General features: G+C 38.2%; 1 protein-coding gene across 2 annotated transcripts in view; it reads left to right on the top strand.

Annotated features, from left to right (window-relative positions):
* Positions 1-23,279, top strand: part of LOC143024750 (uncharacterized) — a 42,404-nt gene that overhangs the window by 18,887 nt on the left and 238 nt on the right. For both annotated transcript variants that reach the window (XM_076183859.1, XM_076183860.1), the window contains exons 4-6: positions 13,585-13,667; positions 14,085-14,291; positions 23,266-23,279. The exon at positions 23,266-23,279 is cut by the window's right edge and continues 238 nt beyond it. In XM_076183859.1, the coding sequence (XP_076039974.1) occupies positions 13,585-13,667; positions 14,085-14,291; positions 23,266-23,279 (304 nt within the window). The remainder of the gene's footprint in view (positions 1-13,584; positions 13,668-14,084; positions 14,292-23,265) is intronic.

The following is a 23,279-nucleotide window of genomic DNA, read 5'->3' as shown; positions in this document are numbered from 1 at the left end:
TCAAAGAGCCTGCAAAAAATTACCAGTGACATAGCACCTATACCGCAGACAGTAACTGGACAAGACATGGAAGGAATATTGTGTCCATCATGCCGAATTTAGTTGAACTCAAGGATACAAAGGCACACATCTCCTGTGGGTGACAACAATGACTCTTCAATTGACAATTCTTCTGGTGAAGAACCTGAAGATGTTAAAAGAGCTTTTGCAACAAAAGCTGTTGACACTGCTGCTGGTGCATTTGATGTGTCTCCTTTGAAATTCAGAAAGGTCAGCAGAAGGGATTCACCTGGGTATGTAATCAGAAAGACACAGCAGTTAAAACACAAGTTATCATGCAATCTGTTGCAGCAGCTGGAGCTGGTGGTTTAGACATATCTGATATACAGCCTGGAGCAACATCTAGCCAAACTTCATTTCAAAACTGTGAGGATTACACCAAACTTTTGTCTGAACTGAAGAGCAAGTGTGCAGCCTCAACTAGCCACCATGACAAACTCCAGATTCTGACTATGTAGCCAAGAGTTGGCCAGGAAAAGAGTTGCTGAAGAGTTTCAAGTGTCAGAGAGAATGGTCAAACAAGCAAGAACACTATGAGACACTGAAGGCATCCTTGCTCATCCACCACCAAATAAAGGTCAACTATTACCAGAAACAACAAAACAGCATGTGGCCCAGCTTTATGAGGATGAGTTCTCCAGGTTATGCCCAGGTATAAAAGACAAGGTTAGTGTGTGAATCAGTGGCATAAAAACTCAAATCCAGAGGAGACTCCTGTTGTGCAATTTGAATGAATTGTTTACACATTTCCAAAATAAGTAATCCACTGAGAAGAATGGCTTTTCAAAATTCTGTGAGCAGAAGCCTAAGTGGTGCATAACCGTTAGAGCTTCAGGAACACACAGTGTCTGTGTTTCCATGCACCACCAAAATGTGAAATTGATGCTGGCTGGAAAACGCTCAATAACCGATGATTACAAGGAACTCATTGGCAAAACTGTCTGTGATGTAAACTCGTGATTGCTTTGCCACTGCGATAACTGCCCTGGTAAAGAGACACTGCAGGAATACCTGTCAGAAATCTTTACAGAGTCAGATACTGAAGCAATAGATGAGTTCAAACAGTGGACCCAGATAGATGGAGCAAATATGATCAATCAGCAGTTATCTGTTGAAGAATTTATTACAATGTCAGTGCCAAGGTTACCAACTTGTAAGTCTACTACTACATTGCCAAAAACCAAGCAAATTATCTGAAAGACCTGAAGAAGAAGCTTCAACCAGAAGAATTGGTCTGCCTGATGGGTTTTGCTGAGAACTATTAATTTGTTATTTAGGATAAAATTCAAGGATTTCAATGGGAAAACAGCCAAGCAACACTTCATCCATTTGCTGTTTACAGGAAACAAAATGGTGAGGTGCAATGCCTCAACATGTATATCATCAGTGACTGCTTATAGCACAATGCAGTGACAGTTTTTGTGTTCATCAGAAAAGTTTTGCAGTATCTGAAAGCAAGCATGGGTGCTATTTGACACATTCACTACTTCAGTGATGGTTCTGCAGTCCAGTACAAGAACTACAAGAGCTTTACAAACCTTTGCCACCACTTTAAAGATTATGGAATCTCAGCAGAATGGAACTTTTTTGCCATTTCCCATGGAAAGTCTCCTTGTGATGGAATTGGAGGTACCCTGAAGCGAGTTGCACAAAGAGCAAGTCTGCAGTCCCCACATGAGGGCCACATTCTCACTGCTGAAGACTTGTTCAAATTTTCTGAGAAATGTGCCAGGAGTGAAGAGTTTCTTCATCAGCAACTACGAAGTTGAAGCAGCCAAGGAACAGCAAGATAAGCAATTTTCCAAAGCACATACCTGTACTGTGGCTGGAACCAGGGAAAACCACTCTTTCAAGTCAATTGATAACAGCCAGCTGTGTGTCAGCCAAGTATCTGCAGACTCCACATCATTTAACCACAGTATCAACACTAGACAAAGTTTTTGTGATACTTGCAAGCCTCCATCCTAGCCAATATGTTGCCTGCATTTACAATGAAAATTGGTGGATTGGCAACGTCTGCAAAGTGTCAGTGGAAGATAAAGATGCCTTTATTACATTCATGCACCCACATGGACCTGGCAAGAGTTTCCACTGGCCATCTACAATTGACAAGTGCTGGATTCCAGAATATCATATTCTGTGCATTGTTCCTGCACCAACAGCTTCAACACTGGGAAGGAATTATAGTTTGCCTGATGCTGTTGTGCAGGATGTGCAGGCTGCTTAGAAGAAAACTGACTATGGCTTGGGAACCATAAACTCACAAAAGGTTTGGAAACCTTGGAAAAGAAACCCACAATGGGTTTGGGAACCTTGGAGAAGAAAATCAACACTGGAACAGCATGTACAACTGGATGAGAGGTGGGTGGGATGGCTCATGGCTGGACCCACACAGTTGTTGGGTGTTGTCCCTAGGCAAAGGGGATACCAATGCTGTGACCAGAGCTCACAAAGAACAGAATTGGTAGTGGCACAGTCACCATGGACCAATGCAGGATTACAAGTACCATCATGTTGTCTGATATATTACACAAAAAAAAAGCAGAATTTGACCCAGAAGCAGCTTAAACACCAAAAAATGTTTTGGCCTCTAAAGCTTCCTGATGTGCTCTTTCCAATTATATCAAGCAAAAAAGGATCAGAAACTGGTGTGATGGTCAAAAAGATAACTAAACATAGGGCATTTTTTGCATTTTTCAGTCTGAAACCAAATAAGATGGACTCTAATACAGAAACAATTTGACAGAAAAACTTCTAATTTGGCCCACAATTGAAAAAGTTATATGCCATTCCAGGAAAAAAAAAATTCTGGGTTATACAACCATGTTCAGGAGACATAGGCTCATAAGTATAACACAGGTCAGTCACCAGTAATTTTTTTTTTTTTCTTTCTTTGTTTAATCTCAGTTTGTGCATAAACTAAGTCACCCAGGCCATAACCAATTTAATTTTTTAAATCCTTGCTAAATTTTAGAAGGGTATTGTAATTTTCAGCAATACAAAGCACATAACCACTAAGTAAAGGCCTGACAACGCTTTCATGTAAGGGCCATTCCACAGGCCATTGTTTGGGGAGAAAATGGGGGGTATTGTATCTCAGGAACTATACCACCCACAGAGCTAAACTTTTGCACACATTAATTTTGGCTAAGTACCAATTTGTAGACACAATTTCATCAAAATCTGAGGTGGTGAGGTGGGGTAGATTTCTAAAATCTGACTACTTGGTATGGAATGACCCACTCAAAAAGGTAAGTCCAATGAAAAACTTAATGTAGTGCAGGCAGTGAATTTGAAAAGGAAGATAAGTCTCAAGTTCGATACTCTACCATGGAGGTAATTGAAATTCTTACAGAACTGAAAAGATCTAGACTTGATTTCCTCCCACAGGGCTAGATTGCATGATCTGGAGCAAAATCTTGAGCAAGAAAAGGAAACAAACCTGGGTCAGAAAACAGAGATTGATAAATTGAGAAGGGAAAATGAAACTTTGACAAATGAAGAAAAAAATATCAACACCATGGAGGAAAAAGAGGATAGGCCAACAACAAATGAGGATAGGAGAGATAGGGTAACTTTTAAAGAGATCATGGAGCAACAGGAAAGAGATAGCCTAAAAGAAGGAATAGTCCCAGTTTTATATATATATATATATATATATATATATATATATATATACATATATATATATATATATGTATATATAAAGATAGACTTTCTTGTCAGAGATGTAGACAAGTTTAGATGAGTTTTACTCTTTGGATGCCAAGAAGAATATAACACATGGAAGTTATGCCAAGAACAAGAAATGAAAATCATTAGGGAATTTACATCAACTCTTGGGAAGGACTTGGATGTAACAGACTAGATTGATAGCATGTATAGGTTAGGCAAATACAAAAGAAAATGCGCACATCCAATGAAAATTAAGTCTAAATCACAAGCCATGGCAAAAGAAGTAATCAGCAAGTCTTGGAAGTTAGCATAAGAAAAGTTAAAAAATATTTGTATTAGGAAAGATGCTAATGTAAAGGAATGAGCAAAGACACAGAAACTCTTAGAGGAAGCCAAAACCAAAAAATAATAGGAAGAATTAAGAAAAAATAAACAGCAGTTTTTTTAGTGGGATGTCAACCAGGTGAGGAAATTGTTTCTAAGAAAGCAGGAAGGCAGTATGGCAAAGGAAGCACTACAAGGAAATTTAGAGTAGCATATGCTAATGTTGATGGTTTACTATCAGCTTTAGGAATAAATGACTACCCAATTATAAATGAGCTTGATGATTTGTGTCTAGTGGAGTCTGCACCCCCAAAAAAAAATTATATACAGCTGGGGAACAACAGATACTCCTGGAGAAGAGAGAGAGAAGATAAAAAGGGTGGAGAGATAATGTTTGTGGTGTGAAGTGAGATAAAGGTGGAAGAAGCAAATCTGAGTGAGGACAAGGATGAAGCAATATGTTCCCCCCAAGACAAGAGCATGGAATGAAATTGAATATTAAGAAATGTTATTGGATGCAGCTCTTTTCCTAAAGAAAAATATTGAACAAAATAGCAACATAGTCCTTATTGGAGATTTTAATTGCAGTGAAGTAAACTGGGAGGAATAGGAAACAAACAGCAAAGCAGATTCCTGGGAAAATACTCTGGTGAGTATGGCAATAGAAAACACAATGACCCAGTGGGTAAAGGAAGTGACCCAGGTAAGACGAGACCTTGCTTCCACAATATTAGATCTGTTACTAACCAAACAGCCAGACATCATCAGCTCCTTGAACTACCTTTGCCCAACAGAAAAAATGACCAAGTTATAATTGATTTTCAGCTGGAGGATGAGGAAATAGAGCCAAGGAATGAATCACATAGGCAAGGGAGACTCAATTTTAGGAAAGCAAACTGGGAGGAATTCATGAATACCACAGGAATAAGGAGGAAATGGGAAATCTCTCTTGACATTTACATTGGTAGAATGAACAAACATGTGCCAAAGACTAGAGAAAGGAAGAACCAGAAACAGGATTGGTTAAACAAGAAATGTGAGATTGCTAAAAGGCCAGGGTCATTGCTTGGGGAAAATGGAAGAAAAGAAATAATAAAAAGTTTACAAACAAGCTAGGAATGAATATACAAAAATTTAAAGGAAGAAAGCAATTTGGAATGAGGTATAGTAGATAAATGCAAAGATGAACCAAAAATGTTTTACAGGTTTATAAATGGTAAATTGAGACACAGAAGAAATCACCAAGTTAATAGTTTGTGGTGACATTTACAAGAGGCCTCAGCTCAGGCTGAAATAATGAATAAAAGTTTCCAACTGATCTTTACAAAAGAGTGAAAATCAAGGGGAGTAAAAGAAAATGGTTTAGCAGATATAAATGTAGAAGTGAAGGAAGTATTCAATCTCTTGGGATCATTGGATGTGATAAAAGCTTCAGGACCTGACAGGATATCAAACTGGATACTTCAAGAGTGTAGGGAACAACTAGTGGACAAGATCCACAGTCCTAACAAACAGAGAGATCTGTCAGTCTTGAGGTGGAAAGCAGACAAGGAAAGTCTGCCAGTGTAATCATTTTGTATTAGACTTTTAGAAAGGTCTTGTGATTTTGATTAACCCACCAGGAAAGGCTAGATCATTACACTGGTGGCAGCTCCACCCACCCCCCGAAATACGTGACACTTATAAACAAAGTGCCAACGAATGTGACACGTATACCTACATTACTCGTCAAGTAATTCGAATGTTCCAGGAACAAGTGACCTTGTGTAATTTTCGAAACACTAAAATTAAGTTGACCAGTGGAAAGGAACATCTTTCTTTAGCAGTGAGGTAAGAGGAGCTGCAATTTTAAAATAATTGTGGATGTATCTTCGGTAATACAACCACTCGTTTAACGACAATGCGGAGTAACGACTGGCTTTATGACACCAATATTCGTTTAACGTAAATCTCCCGAAGTTACGATGTCGTGTACGATAAGTTGGCTGAGGCAAATTGTACGGTGGATATTAGCTGTGAGGTAAAGTGTTCTGAAGCTTAGGTCTACATTACCATCCTGCAAGCTGCAAAAACTACCTTGGGTACAGTATATACTGGTATTGGTAAATTTTTAGTTTCGACCATGGGCGCAATATAGCAATAGAAAATTAATCATTAATTTTGTAAATTATAATGTATCAACGTAATATGCAATTTTGTGAGCGGAAAAAAAAAGGTGCTACAACAGATTTCGTAAGTAACGAAGTTGTGTCGGACGAATGGTACGCTATATTTGTTATGATAGATGCCGACGTCAAGGAAATGAAAAGATGATAAATTCGTCTAACCTAAACTAAACTAACCTAACTTGTGTTTAATAAATCATTACCTGCAAATTAAATGTCATCCGGCTCGTCCTTGTTGTCGTCGTCGTGAGAGACGTTGGCGGGCTTTTCAACCACTCTCTCAGCTTGCGGGGTATACAAAGTTCTTGCAGCTTGAAGGAATGCACATATCTCCGCTCCATAACATTCCTTCAAGAAAATATACCTGGCGAGGTACTGTCGGAAGTACCGTGGCTGTCAATTGACAGACGACAAGATGGCGTCCCAGTCCTATGCTACCGACTTCGTTCATTAGCATATTTGCTTGTAGCAAGGTATTTTTTATTTTCATTTCCGCCCACAAAATTGCATATTACGTTGATACATTTTAATTTACAAAATTAATCATTAATTTTCAATTGCTATATTGCGCCCATGGTCGAAACTAAAAAAATACCCCGGTATTTAATATGGAATGTCAGCATACGCGAATTTGGTCATACACGGTAATTTCAGGAACCTAACCACCGTGTTATTTGAGGGCTTTCTGTACTATCAAAACAGTAAATAAAGCTTTAATGTACTGTATAAAAGAGGGAAAATACACGAAAATAAAGACACATGTATTGCTGGACATTATACATACAGTACATGTACGTATATGTATACACTTTCGCTTAACGACCAATTCGGTTAACGACGGCGACATTGGTCCCAATTGTCGTCGTTAAACAAGGAGTGGTTGTACATGAATGGTGGGTTGGGGTAGTGAAACAGGAAGTAGCTTCAATGCCTGGTGCTGGACGAACGTGGGTGTGGAGTTGAGGTGACCCTAAGCAGCTGTGGAATGCCGTCTTGCAGGGCTGAGATACTTGGAGAGCAGGAATTAGGTCACCTATGCCGGTATCTGTCGTAAGACAATTACTTTGGCAGAAGCTTGGAATTGCACGTAGAATATTTGAAACACGTTCGTAGGTGCCCTTCCGTGGGAGGGCGGGAGGGGAAATTTTCACTTGTCCTTACGTAATTGTTTGTATTCCACCGCTGATCCACCAATTTGTTGTTTGGTTCAACAATTGGTATTAGGAAACACACATAGAATTTCAAGGTGTTTATTTCACAGCACAGGGAAACAATTACTTCCACACGCACACGAAGCACTTGTCTCTCTCTCAGCTCGCTCGCTAATCTGACCCATACGCGTCACTTCAAGCTTGGACATGGCGTATCCTGATAGTTGCATTCATTCCATTTTTCTAATTAATTTCTTGCACACAGAAATTACACACATCCAAATCTCAGTTATACAATAATCTAAATTTAATAGTATTAATAATCTGTATCTCATTCATTCAACTTTTGCATTACAAAATGAAATTATAATTAATCATGTAAACAGAAATGGCAATTTGTAAAGTTCTGGAACATTCATGCTTGCTATATGTATGAACACACACACAATGATGCATCACTTTTACATTGTACATCTATACATAAAGCTAACAGAATTATAATATCACAATAGAAACCCTGATCCATCCAAGACTAGAATATATGCCAGTAGTATAGTCCCCAAATAGAGTGAAGGATATAAGCATGGCTGTTAGAATATAAAGGGCATCAACCAAACTGGTTCCCACCCTGGAAGATAAACCATATGAGCAGAGACTAGAAGCACTAGGTCTACCAACTTTCAAAGACCAAAAAGAAAGAGGTAATATGATTACAGTATTCAGGTTGCTAAAGAGGATAAACTACAATGACAGAAGAGATATCTTGATTAGGGATTGGAGGACTTTAAGAGGTCATGGGAATAAATAACCCACTTCAATACTCAAATTTTTGCATGCAGCATTGGCTGCCATATGTAATTTGCATCACACTACTCACATTATAAAATATAAAGTCACTGCTGTATTACTTGTTCTCTTTTACTCTGAGTAATAATAAACACAGCAAACATGATCAAACCAGTTCACAGAATCCAGGGGTAACTCATATACAAGTACAAAAAATATATACACCCACTCCTCGTTTAACGACCTACTCGGTTAACGACAACTCGGAGTAACGACGGGCTTTATGACAGACCAATATTCGTTTAATGTAAATCTCCCGAAGTTACAACGTCGTGTACGATAATTAAGTTGGCTGAGGCAAATTTGTATGATGTTATAAATGTACTTGTATGGTGGATATTACCTGTGAGGTAAAGTGTTCTGAAGCTTAGGTCTACATTACCATCCTGCAAGCTGCAAAAACTACCTGGGGTACAGTATATACCGGTAGTGGTAAATTTTTAGTTTCGACCATGGGCGCAATATAGCAATAGGAAATTAATTATTAATTTTGTAAATTATAATGTATCAGCGTAATATGCAATTTTGTGAGCGGAAATAAACAAAATGCTAAAACAGATCTCGTAAGTAACGAAGTCATGTCGGACGAATGGTACACCATGTTTGTTATGATAGATGCCGATGTCGAAGAAATGAAAGGATGATAAATTCGTCTAACCTAAACTAAACTAACCTAACCTGTGTTTAATAAATCATTACCTGCAAATTAAATGTCATCCGGCTCGTCCTCGTTGTCGTCGTCGTGAGAGACGTTGGCAGACGACAAGATGGCGTCCCGATCTATGCTACCGACTTCGTTCATTAGCATATTTTCTTGTAGCAAGATATTTTTACTTTCATTTCCGCCCACAAAATTGCGTATTACGTTGATACATTTTAATTTACAAAATTAATAATTAATTTTCTATTGCTATATTGCGCCCATGGTCGAAACTAGAAAAATACCCCGGTATTCAATATGGAATGTCAGCATACGCGGATTTGGTCATATACGGTAATTTCAGGAACCTAACCACCGTAAATAAACAAATAAAGCTTTAATGTACTGTATAAAAGAGGGAAAATACACGAAAATAAAGATACATGTATTGCTGGACATTGTACATACAGTACATGTACGTATATGTATACACTTCCGCTTAACGACCAATTCGGTTAACGACGGCGCGCTGGTCCCAATTGTCGTCGTTAAACGAGGAGTGGTTGTATATGTAATCAAGATGGCAATGCCAGCATCCTCATGTATCCACTCACACCTCATGACGCTTACGTAGGTGTCATCATACCAAAGTGGTTAAGAAAGACTACATGTGTAAAGGATGTGAAGAAATACAGTTTCCCATATAGATGTATAACTTAGAAGATGCAAACTGGAGCAATATATAAACTCAAATCTAAATATGGTACTGTAATTGGAAATTAAGGATATAGAACAAGACAGAACTGTATATGAATTTGAGGTTAGATATGATCAATTGGAGAGGTGAAGATAATACGACATGAGCATTGCTCCTTTCCTCTATACTACAATTAGATGAATAAATACAATTAAGTAAATTAGGTAGATACACACAAATGAAGTTGGAGAACATCATGAAGCAGAGCAATGAGAAGGCTCATGAATGAAGAATTAAAGAATATATTAGAAAAATCAAACAAGGGCATAAAGGGTAATCAAAATTATAAGAGGAACAAATACAGTTATTAAAATTATGGAACAGCAAGGTGATGGATAAAGAGGTGATGAGGGTGTCTGAGAATAGAGAACTGGTGATAAGAGAAATGGAAAACAAATAAATATATATTTTAATGGAAGGATGGCATGAGGAAGATTTACCAAAAAGAGTGAGAAATAAAAGAAAGACAGAAATCAGAAGAAAGAGTACAAGCACTACTTGGCAATGAGGAAGGCACATACATAGTGAATCAATTCATTGATAAGACATGGAATCTAGCAAGTATAAACCAATCCAAGAAATTTTGGGTAAGAAGATATGCAAAAGAGGAAGAAAGTGAAATCATTAATATTGTTAGAGGCAGCTAAGGGAAAAACTAGATGAGGAATGAACAAGAGAAGACAGAGCTTTGGTAGGGAATGATATATCAGAAAATTGAGCATTTCCTTAAAAGAAAAAGAAAAGGATTTGAAATAGCCTATACAAATATATATGAACTGATAACAGCAAACTTAGAAATGAATGACTAAAGGATAAAAAGCCAGACATAATGTGCTTTGCCAAAATGTTCAGGTGGGTGAGGGAAAACAGAACATGGAGGAGGGACACAAAGGGGAATATGGGAAATAGTGTGACAAGGGTAGTGAAAAGAATTACTATGGTGGAAGAGGTAGAAATAGGAAAAGGAATCTGTGAGAAAATGAATATAAGAATTAAAAGTGAGAAAGATGGAAAAGAAACATTGCAGTGTTATATATATATATATATATACAGTAATCCCTCATTTTTCGCGGTTAATGGGACCAGAACCCCCCACGAAAGGTGAAAAACCGTGAAGTAGGATTTGCCCCCCCCCTAGGAATTTTCGTGTATGTGGGTACCAGAATGTTCAAAATATGTAAACACTACTTATACTTTAGATATTTGAGACAAAGGTTACAACAGTACACATATTTATTCAAATCTTTAATTATAAAACCTTATACAATAATTAACATTTATTATACAGTAATTAACATTCATCAACATTGCCTTCTGAGAGAGGCGAAGAGGCTTGTGTTGGTGGTGGAGAGGCTCTCACTTGACTCGTTGAGGCTTTAGGTTCACTCGGAGACTCTTCTGCTGGAGGTGCTGACGGTGTACCTGGGGATCTTACCTTGGAGAAAAACATGGTGTTGGGTAGTTGCTGTCTTTGTTTTTTCTTTTGCTTCAAAATTCCCCTGTACAAGGACATAACCCCGTCAACATGATTGCTAAACTCAACAGCTCAAACCATATTGTCATCAATGTCTTGTGCAAATTGTTGCATTACCCTTGTCATGTTGCACAATTGTTGTAGGTTCTCAAGGGTAAGGCCACGCTTTTCAGTTTCTTCTTCGTCTTCCTCTTCGTTTTCTTTCTCACTTGCAGATTTTGTCATCTCAAGGAGGTCTTCATCTGTCAGTGGGTCCGAGTTGCAATCGATAAGGGCGCTGATGTCTTCTTCCGTCATGTCGACAAATCCTTCATTCCTTATAATGCGAGCCAGCCTCACCGCCTTCTCTACCGCTGAGTGATGAACTTTGTCAGGAGTGAAGCCTGGATAGTCATGCACCACATTCAGCCATAATTTCTTCCAGCTAGAATTTATGGTCTCACTTTTCATGTCCTTCAATGCTTGCTGGATATTAGACAAACAAGAGGAAATGTCATAACTATGCCAGTATGCTTTCAAGGTGAATTCTTCATTGTCGTCGTCAACTGTCAAGATGAGGCCCTCCATCATGGAGCGAGTGTAGAGTGCCTTAAAGGCATGAATGACACCTTGATCCATCGGCTGAATTAGAGATGTGGTGTTCGGGGGCAGAAACTATCTGCACCCTATCATATTGCAGGTCCGTTGCATGGCCTCCTGCACAGTCCATCAGAAGGACTTTAAAGGGGAGGCCCTTTTCAGCCAGGTACAGCTTCACCTGGGGAATGAAGCAATAGAGGAACCATTCAAGGGTCAGAGCTTTCATTATCCAGGCCTTGGAGTTATGCATCCAGTACACGGGCAGCAGAGCCTTAATTTTGTTTTTTAATGCCCGTGGATTTTTGGCTTTATAAATAAGGCCTAGCTTAAGCATAAAACCTGCAGGATTCCCACACATGACGACAGTCACACGGTCCTTGTGGGGCCTGGCCTTTTCACTTCGTCCTTGAAGAGGAATGTACGCGAAGGCATCCTCTTCCAAAAAAGGCCTGTTTCATTCATTTTAAAAACTTGCTCAGGGAGGTAGCCTCCCTCACTGATGAGGTTAGGAAACTTTCTCCACGTAATGACGAGCAGCATCGTTGTCAGCAGAGGAAGCCTAACCATAAAGAGGCACGCTTCTGAGGTCGTATCTTTTTTGAAAATTTCGAACCAGCCTTTGCTGGCTGAAAAGTCTCATCCTCGAGGAGGCGAATCACTCCTGGCAACGCTAGTACTGGCTTGAGGTTCGTCAGGTTTGTCAGCACCTTCTTCAGCCTCTTCATTGTCGTCATTGGGCAAGATTTGGTCGTAGAGAGCTTTGGCCTTTGTCTTGATCATATTAGTGTTCAAACTCAGTCTTTTCCCTGCAATCAGCAATCTACAATGCCAATGCAGCTTCCATTTTCACAATTCTCTTATTACACGGAGTTACCACACATTTTGCTTCCTTATTGAAGGTTATTGAAGCAGTTTTGCGGATGTTTGCGTCCTCTTTCTTGATGTACCGCACTGTAGATTAATTTACGTCATAATAGGGTGCCACAGATGCATAACTTCTGCCCTCTTTGATCATATTTAAAAGTTTCACTTTTTTGCTGATGGTCATCATCATCTTCTTCCTCTTGGGCACCCCGGAGGAAGCTTTCACAGGGGTACAGCACTTAGGCGGCATTGTAAGGGCTTAACTAATAAAAAAAAAGTTATTGCAAACACAACACTAAGATACAGTATGTGAGACAGTCAACTGTGTGGACGAGACTGGCGAGACACAACAAGGGAAGATTTAGGCTGCGATGATGTGTAGCCAATCAGTTGACGGGATAAATCCACTCGTGCTCTCATTGGTCGATGTCGCCCCGGGAACCAATCACGTGCCTTATATGAGTGCCCGTGGCATGTACAGTACAGTATAGTACAGGCATGTACAAAGACTCTGAGTCAACTCATCTCTTTGTTTGGCATGCAGGGAAACCTTCTCTCTCACGCATCAACATGAAACAACGCGTCCTTCCACAATATGGCTGTATTTTTTTATTTTTATTTTTTGATGATTTTTTTTTTTTTATGAATATTTTGGAAAAACCCGTGAAACACTGAAGCCACAAAACATGAAGCGCGAAGTGGCGAGAGAACATTGTATGTATGTATATATATATATATATATAATATATATATATATATATATATATCATATATATATATATATTATATATATCATATACAGGTAATCCTCGTTTTACGCGGGTTCACATTACGCGATTTCACATTAAAGCGGTGTCCAAAACTAGGGGGTATTCCTCACATTACACAAATTCCTCAGAGTAACGCGAAATCCGGAAAGTTAAAATACGCGGGCTGCGATTTAGTTCCGTAAGGCAGCCGCTAGGTGACGCTTATATATATATATATATATATATATATATATATATATATATATAAACTAATGATTTATTTTTTTCTCTTACTGACAGTGATTATTCTGTATATTGTTGTGGTTGTGGTTTCCGTTATTACCATGCTGTTGTCAGGATTGGAAGTGTGTGGTGTGCTTTATGTAAGTATTTTATTGTACCTACTTTTCCTACTGTGATTATGTAATGAAAATATTAGTTCTTTTGAAATATAACAAAGAAATCTATTCAAATTACATTACTTTTAAATTTGGGATCCTAAATGACCAAGTTGTTTAGAATCTCACTATTTGGGTACAAGGTTGGAATGGAAGTAATTTGAGGCTGCTTGGCTGAGGGAGTCCATAGGAAGGGCAGAATAGATTAAATTTGCCATTTCAAAAAAATCTTCCATAAGGTGCCACCATCCTAGCCTTCTTGCAGAGGGAGTTCCTGACATTGAACTGAACAAAAATTACTTTAAAATCAACGCAGGTTCTCAAAATTTTTATCTACTTGGAACTTCAGACATTTAGGCTCAAAATTGTGTACTAACATTACCTCACTTATTTATTCTACAGGAAAAACCAGCTCTGATGATTCCATACATGGTTTTCATTGGTCTAAGGATCCTGATTGCACTAGTGTGCATATTTGTATTCCCAGTATTAATTGTAATCCACAACCCATATTCAGGTGTTTTTTCAGCAGCAGTATCCCTCACTTTTCTTATAATTGCAATAGCACTTTTCCACTGCTGGCTGGTTCTCTTCACACAATACAAAAATGTAAGTATTACAAATACCTTTAACTAAGACCATTATTTTTCTTCCTTGTCACCCTCATAACCATTTTCTCCTTGTTATGTCTTCATACAGATTAACAAAATTGTCGGGGAGACTTACAATTTGCTAAGATCAATAAAAGTGGCGTTTACATACTTGGACGAAGACATGATGAAAAAAATATTGGTTACATTGATAAGGCCTAGATTAGAGTATGCAGCGACATTGTGGTCCCCCAGTACCAAAAAGAATATAAAGAAAATAGAAAGAATCCAAAGAGCAGCTACAAAAATGGCACCTGCACTTGCAAACCTATCATACGAAGAGAGATTGGCTAAACTGGAGTTACCGACACTGGAGCAAAGAAGAGAGAGAGGTGACCTATTGACCATCTACAGAATCATGAAAGGCACAGAGGTACTCGATAGTGAGAACTTACTTAACTGGGACAAAAGAAACACAAGAGGACATGGAAAGAAAATAAAAAAACATAGCTATAGAAGAGAACTGAAGAAAAACAGTTTTCCTCATAGAGTTTTGGACACTTGGAACAAACTGGACAATGAAATAGTATGCGCAAAAACCATTCATGAGTTTAAAAACAAACTAGACACTGCAAGATACAAAGGCGGGACAACACGAGCATAGCTCCCCTTCCCGCAAAATACAACTAGGTAAATACAACTAGGTAAATACCTTTAAAAGTGTCTGTATAGGTAAGTGTATATACCATATGGATATTTATATGTATATCATATATGATTGTAAAATTATTGCTTTAAGTTTCATCAACTAGAAACCCCAAACCCTGCAGTACCTAACAGTAGTCCTTGGGCCTTCACATACATCTTTATGGGAACAAATATTAGACCACTGTGTGCATTGTATTAGTGTATTTACTTAATTGAATTATTTGGACGGAGCTGGTGGTGCAATGAGAAGGATGCTGGTATCACATTTGCTTAATTGTGGGTTCAAATCCCTCATTCTTCTTCTCCAACTCCCAGCATAGGGCAAAGGTGATGGCTTCAACCACAACTATGCACCCCTTGGCATAGGCTCCTCACCACCTATGCTCATGGAGTCCCATCTCTTTCTCTCCATCTCTTATAACTAGCTTTAAATTTGTTTATGGTTTTAGCTTGGGATATATCATCCATTTTATTCCAGGGGTTAAAGTATCTGTTCAGGAAACTATTTCTTGACAGCCTTCAGATATGTAGTATTTTTCTGTTTGTTGTCATGTCCTCACGATGTCCCTCACTTTTCACTATCCACCTGGTAGGTCTATTTCAATCTGTCAGTTTGAATCAGCTTCTTCCAGCCAGCCTAGTCATCAATCCTTTTCTCTTGTAACACATTCTGCAAGGAGGATCCTCTATTTCTTAACCCATCACTTATGTTCTCTGCCTACTTCTTATGTAATCTTCATAAAGGGGTTCTAGTTTAACCAATGTTTTATTTTTTCTATTTTTATAATGCCCTCCTGTCCCAAACAAAGAGGCATTATCTATCAGCTTTATCCATTTCGTATGTTGTCATGAACACTGAGATCCTATTAACTTTTTCTTTTCTTTCTTTATATTTACCTAATCCACATAAGAAAAAAGAGTTATGTTTGTGGGGTTCCATCTCTTTTACTACATTTATCTTACTTAGCTTTGGATTCATCTATAGATTTATATTGGGCCATTGATGCATATGTACAGAAAATTTTGTTTGTTGACATCCTTCAAACTTATAATAATTTTCAATTTGATCATGTCACTTCTTCCTCTTCTGAGTTTTATTAGCAGCTTCAGAACTTCTAGTCTCCTGGTATGGTTTGTCTGAAAGGCTGGGAACCACTTTAGTCTCTGCTGTTTGGATTCACATAATCTTGTTTATATCCTCCATTTTATGAAGAAACCACAGAAACTACAATCAGTTTTTTTTTCCATCTTTTCTCATCTATGAGGTGAAAAACCTGAAAAGCCACTTACATGTTCATCAGCAGTGACTATCTGATGCAGTACATACCTGCATGCTGCAAGAGTTTCTCTTTGTCTAATATTTTGGTTGGGATTCCACAAATGGTGTGTAACCTATATGCCATTGGTGTACAACTCTTGCTGCCACTTCTGATTTACCCTTTATGTAGAGTAGGGTATTTCAGCATCTATTGTTTAGGCTGTGATCCTCCATACAAACATGCTGTGACCCAGTCCATTTATGTATCATTCAAATTGTCTTATTTGACAGTATTATACATGCCGAAGATATCATTGGGTGACTGATATATGAAAGTATCAAACCTGTCATACTAATTCACCATTTACAGTCAAAATTTAGTAATAATGAAGTGAGAAATAAACATAATACTGTATTCAGTTATATGATTGATATGGGTGTTACTGTGGCATAGTCACACCTTGTGTGTATTGTGTTTTCTGTTGTGTTGTGTCTTCTGTTTTCTCTTTCTCACGCAAGCGCATTTCGCCAGACGAAATCAAAGTATTTTGAAGATGAACATATCTGTGTATATGTTATACATCTGAAATTATTGGGTTCTAGTTAGTGTGTGAGAATTCAAGGAAGTATTTGCTTTAATTTCTTGTGATGTATGAACAATGTATGATTTATGTTCACAACGTATGTCAACAGAATCCACTCCATTATTGGAATTGTTTTGAATGTAGAGCCAAGAGTGGATTCAATCTCTCTCTTTCCTACTGACAATCAAAAGACTAACACTTATGTAGTATTACTGGGGGATTCAGACACATGCATGAATTAGCATGTTTACCATAAGAATAAATGGGGGTTGATATAAAGAATGAAAGAGCAAAGATTATCTAAGGTATGTACTGTAGACTTGTATTTTGTGTGGAATTGAAAGTTTATTATTATTTTGATAATACTTTGAGATTGATTAGATATTCAATGATCATGTTTAATATTCATGTATACACATTTTATATTATGGCATGACATGACATGTGTATAAGAACTGTCACCCCAGAGTGCCCACATGAAGAATTGTCACCCCATGAGATAACACCTGAAGAATTGGCACCCCAGTACGCCAAACATCAACAATGGAAATAAAGATTAGGTTAGGTTGAATGAGGGTTATGCTTATTGTCATCAACTTATACAACTGAAAAATCATAAACCCACGATGGCCCACATGAAGATATATTACCCTAGGATAGCTCACATGAAGAATTGTCACCCTGTCGAAGTCTGGGGTGACGTTTCTTCATGTGATCCATTGATACATACGTATACCAAAGGCTTTTTCCACCCTACAAGGGAGGTAGCCAAAAAACAAATTCATAGAAACCACTCCCACCCATTCCATCCCCTACATACTCCACTCCCTTCTACCCTCTTCCCTTCTCTTATCTTGGCACCTCCTGAATGATGGGTCATCCCTGCATCTTGTCCACTGCCCTGGGTCAGAAGCAGTGTTGCAAGACACAGCACATCCACAGCAAGGCCACTTCATTAAATTGGTGAACCCCCCTCTCCGTCCCCTCATGCAGAAAAGGAGAAGATGGGGAGAAATCCCTTCAGTCTGCATCAATTTATTTTTCATACATACTCCCGCACCCCCATCCTCCACCCATTCCCCCTCCCTCTTCATGCATCACAGCATCATCCATACACAACTATTCTCCATTTACCCATATTTTCTGTCCTCTCCCGTCCTTCCTCAACAGACGTTTCCCTCTTTCCCTATGCCCCTTTTCCCCATCCATCCATCTCATCCTATGACACCCCCTCATGTTCACTCCTTCCACTTCTTCTGCCATCCACACCTCTTTTACTAGTCTTTCTTCACTCATTCTTTCTATGAGTCCAAACCATCCCAATACTCTCTCATCTACCCTATTGCCCAACTCCCTTTCCACCCATGTTCTCCTCCTCATTTTTTACTCTATCTAGCCTAGTAACCCTTATCATACTTCTCAGGCATTTCATCTCAAACACATTCAAACTCCTCTCTTCTTCTCTTATGTTCCATGTTTCTGCCCCATACAGTGCTGTTGGCACAATCACTCCTTCCTACAATCTCCTCTTAGCATCCATTCCCAAATGTCTATTTCTCATAACACTTTTTAATCCCCCAATCTCTCAATCTACATTCTACCTCCACCCCCACTCCTCCCTTTCCTGTCACATTTGCACCCAAGTATCTAAAACTATCCACTTCTTCCAGTCTCCCTTAATATTCACTTCCAGTCAACTGCCTCTTGCCCCCTTTGTATATCTCATCACCTTACTTTTACCAACATTTATCTTCAACTTCCTTCTTTTGCATACCTTCCCAAACACTGTCACTAACTTCTTCAATCCCTCCTCTGATCCTGCTACAAGCAGTGTCATCAGCAAAAAAACAACCGGCTCACCTCCCACTTTTCTCCATTTTCTTTAACAATCTCCAATCCCTGACCCACTACCCTTGCAACCTCTCACACCACCCCATCCATGTATAAGTTGAACAGCCAAGGTGACATAACACATCCCTGATGAAGTCCCACCTTTACCTCAAACCATTCACTCTATCCATTTCTAATCCTAACACAAGCTCTACTACTATTGTAAAAAATCTTGACTGCTCTTAACAGCTTTCCTCCTATCTCATATATCTGCAATATCTCCCACAGTGTTTTCCTGTCTATCTTGTCATAAGCCTTTTCCAAATACATTAAAGCCAAAAAACATCCTTACCTTTTCCTATAGCTTTCTCACATATCTCTTACCACAAAAATCTGATCTACACAACCCCTACCTGTCCTAAATCCACACTGTTCCTCACCAATTACTCCCTCTGTTCTTCTCCTAATCCTCTCAATCAAGATCTTCCCATAAGCCTTCCCAACTACACTTAACAAACTGATCCCTCTGAAACTACAACACTCACACTTGTCCCCTTTTCCTTTGTAAAGTGGAACTATACAGGCACTCCTCCAGCCCTCCAGCACTCTACCCTCTCTTAAACAAACATTAAATAACCTCACCAGCCAGTCAACCATCACTGTACCTCCTTTTTTCAGACATTCTGTGTGGCATCCATCCAACCCAGGTGCCTTACCTGCTCTTATCATCTTAACAGCTGCCTTCACTTCATCTTTATTTCTCCTCCATTTTCCTCACTCATCACTCATTTTCTTAGTGCTTCCCATTGCAACTACCTTTCCCTCCCTATCTCCCTTCACATTTAGCAACTCCCTAAAATACTCTGCCCACCTTCCTCTCACTGCCATGTATTCCATTATCATCTCTCCATCTGTACCTTTAACCTTTTCTTCTCTACTTAATTCGCCTCCTCTTCCTCTCATAATCACTCCCAAAATAAGTAAAAACCACACCAGAGTAGTTGCATTCAGGTCACCATCCTACATTAAAACAACATTAACATATAAATGGCATGTCTAAAGACTCCAACTGCCCTGGATACAACCACCACACAGAAAATACTGAGCACCTCATCCTACACTGCCCTACTCTCACCTTATTTAGTCATTATATGTGGTAAAATTTCTACATGGAAATTTATAGTGAGTGGAGTTCCTTGGGGTTCTTTTTTTAGAGCCATTTCTGTTTATCGTAAATATCAATGACAAAGACTGTGGACTTAAATTACATGTCTTCAAATTCACTGATGACATTAAGCAGGATATTCATAGAGATTTAATAAAATCAGAATAACTCTCAAAAATGGCTAAGGAAATTTAACCTAAGCAAGTGGAAAGTTATGTACAAGGATGAATTTTTTTTTTTTTAACAAAATAATGAAAAGTCTTGCTGCAATTATCAGCACTTAGCTTTAAACATCTAAGCATTGCATTTGTTCAAATTGATAGCATTATCCTTTGTTTTAAAGGCTCAGTTATCATCAATCAATTATAAAGATCACTGGTTCCCACATTTGGAACATGCTTTTTCTGTATCATCTCCAAAGTTATCAAAACATTGACAAATTGTAAAGGGTTCAGTGGTGAGCCACAAAATTCTTACCAAACATAAAAAATGAATCATAAAAAGATGGAGAAACAGGGTAGGTTTAATACGGGCATTTAATATATAAATTGCAATTAACAATATCAAAACTGAACATGTTTTAACACTAAATGACAATTGGATGAGGAATAATTGCCTCAAGCTCTGAAGATATAGATTTAGGCTGCCTACACACGAGCAACATTCTATTGCTGGTTATCACAACAAAATATGGTCACAATAAAAAAATTGTCGCAATGATAAGTTGTTGGTAAGGTACACCCGCACACGAGCCACACGATGGCAGCAACTATTGTTTATAGTGTCCTCATTTTATACGTAAGCACACACATACACAATTCTATAGACATACATACATACACAAGAACATACATACATACATAAGAACATACATACTGTACATATGAACATACATCCATAAGAAGATACACATATATACATACATATGAACATACATACATACATACATTCAGGCAGACAGGCAAGCAGGTAGATGCATTGACCTTCCAGACAATAGTTAACATTTTCCTTTGAAATAAATACAATATGTTTTTTACCTTTCTCCTTTTTATCCTAAGGGGAGAGAGTATTCCAATCTCTCACCACAGCCTCACTCCGCAACTTTTCTTTTATATTCTTATTGCTGTATTCCTTTGAAATCATAAAGAGGTGGTCTCTTCTCTACCTCTGTTATGAGCGTTTCGCAGTCAAATAACTCTTTTATTACAGACATGACGTAGTACCACATCCTCTCACCACTGCAGTCTGAAAGACACCAAGGCAGCATCAGGCTGGGTGGCGGCAACGAAATGTTGTTCGTTTGTGACCTCCCATTTGAAATAATGTTTTCTATCGCCTGCCACAGTTGCCGACAATAATTGTGTTGTCGGAGAAATTGATCCAGCCGCAACTACCTCACAATTTTTTGTTGTCGCCTCAGGAAAAATTGTCCATGTGCAGTCACCCATAGAGATGTGTGCATTCTATTTTTTACCTTTTTTTTTTTTTTTTTTGTGACAACTAGCAACAACATGTTGCTCGTGTGCGGGCAGCCTTAATTCAGTAGATGACAATAGTTTGACCAGCTGTATTGTCAATGAATGTAATGAGTTTCATGCTGAGGCAGTTGAATATGATACAGCTCAAAGTTTTAAAATCCACCTGAATGTACATCTACCGTATTTTTTGGACCATAAGGCGCTTCGTACCATAAGGCGCACCCGTAATTTTCTATTCCCCGTCCTTACATAAGACACACCTGACCATAAGGCGCAGCTGGTCTCATCATCGGATAATCATGCATATGTGAGTGCATTCAGAACTGAACATTTTCGTTGTTGAATGAGAAAAATCTGTTGGGATTTAGCAATATTACAAAAATAAATGATATATTTTTTTACTTTGGTCAGTGAAATCAGACCACCTCCATGGACGGTCTGCCCTACCACTACCCCTAAAAACAATATAAACACGTTACGGGAACTGTGGGGAATAAAACCAACATTAGCAGTTTCATTCCCAGAATTCTCTATTCACTTAAAAACACAAGATTACAAATGAAGGTAAATTTTTAGTTTCGACCATGGGCGCAATATAGCAATAGAAAATTAATTATTAATTTTGTAAATTATAATGTATCAACGTAATATGCAATTTTGTGAGCTGAAATAAAAAAAACAAAAAAGGTACTAAAACAGATTTCGGAAGAAACGAAGTCTTCTCGGAAGAAGGGTACGCCAAGTTTGTTATGATAGATGAAAGGGTGATAAATTCGTCTAACCTAACCTGTGTTTAATAAATCGTTACCTGCAAATTAAATGTCATCCGACTCGTTCTCGTTGTCGTCGTCGTGATAGACGTTGGCAGACTTTTCAACCACTCTCTCAGCTTGTGGGGTATACAAAGTTCTTATTCTACCGACTTCGTTCATTAGCATATTTGCTTGTAGCAAGGTATTTTTTTAATTTTCATTTCTGCCCACAAATTTGCATATTACGTTGATACATTTTAATTTACAAAATTAAAAATTAATTTTCTATTGCTATATTGCGCCCATGGTCGAAACTAAAAAAATACCTAAACGACTACAGTCTGAGTGGAGCGAGACTAGACCAATGCAAAATGGCTGTCTTTGTTGTGGACGCTATCATGTCATAGCCATGATAGCGTGAATGAATGTGGTGGCATGGACTCGAAAACTGTCGAAGTTACCGGAATTTTTTTTTTTTTTTTTTTTTTTTTTTGTCAAGATACATGCATTATGGTTATAACTTGGTTGTAACTTTTGCTAGGCCTATGCACTGTCGCCGTCGGCAGGCTAGCTACGAAACGTGTGAAAATAGTACGACACTGTCCAAGGCATTTTTTTTTTTTTTCTTTTTTTGCAATGAAGCCACACATAAGGCGCACCTCACGATAAGGCGCACCACCCAATTTTGGCCGGTTTTAAGGATTTTGCCAGTGCCTTATGGTCCGAAAAATACGGTAATTATTATTATTATTATAATTATTATTTATTTATTTTTTCATTATTCATTTATTTTTTAAGGATTGAAAGGTCTCGTTGGCATCAATTATCATCATAATTCAGTGTAAAAACACAATATATTTTTTCTGTGAGACTATGGGGCAAACCAGTGACTCTGGATGGTTCCTTAGGGGTAATGGATTTATTGACATTGATACAATACAGTTCAAAGAACAGAGAGTTCTATCTGAGGGCTCCAGGACTGTCATCAGTTGTTGTAGGGCTTGAGGTTTGTACTTAATGAAACTTTAGTCAACAATTGTTATATATATATATCTGCCTAAATGAAATAAAAGAAACATTGATTTATTTTGCCATGATTCTAAAGAGTAAGCTAAAATTTCAGATCTATATTGATAAATGTAATTTTACATTTTTATGATCTCACATAGTTTGTCATGGTACTATATGTATATATATATATATATCTACTCATTTCAGATGAAATACTCATC

This window comes from Oratosquilla oratoria, chromosome 4 (assembly GCF_046742065.1).
Source record: "Oratosquilla oratoria isolate Oo_2021 chromosome 4, ASM4674206v1, whole genome shotgun sequence".
Taxonomy (NCBI): domain Eukaryota; kingdom Metazoa; phylum Arthropoda; class Malacostraca; order Stomatopoda; family Squillidae; genus Oratosquilla; species Oratosquilla oratoria.
The sequence above is the reverse complement of the archived record's forward strand: the minus strand, read 5'-3'. Positions and strand labels throughout refer to the sequence as shown.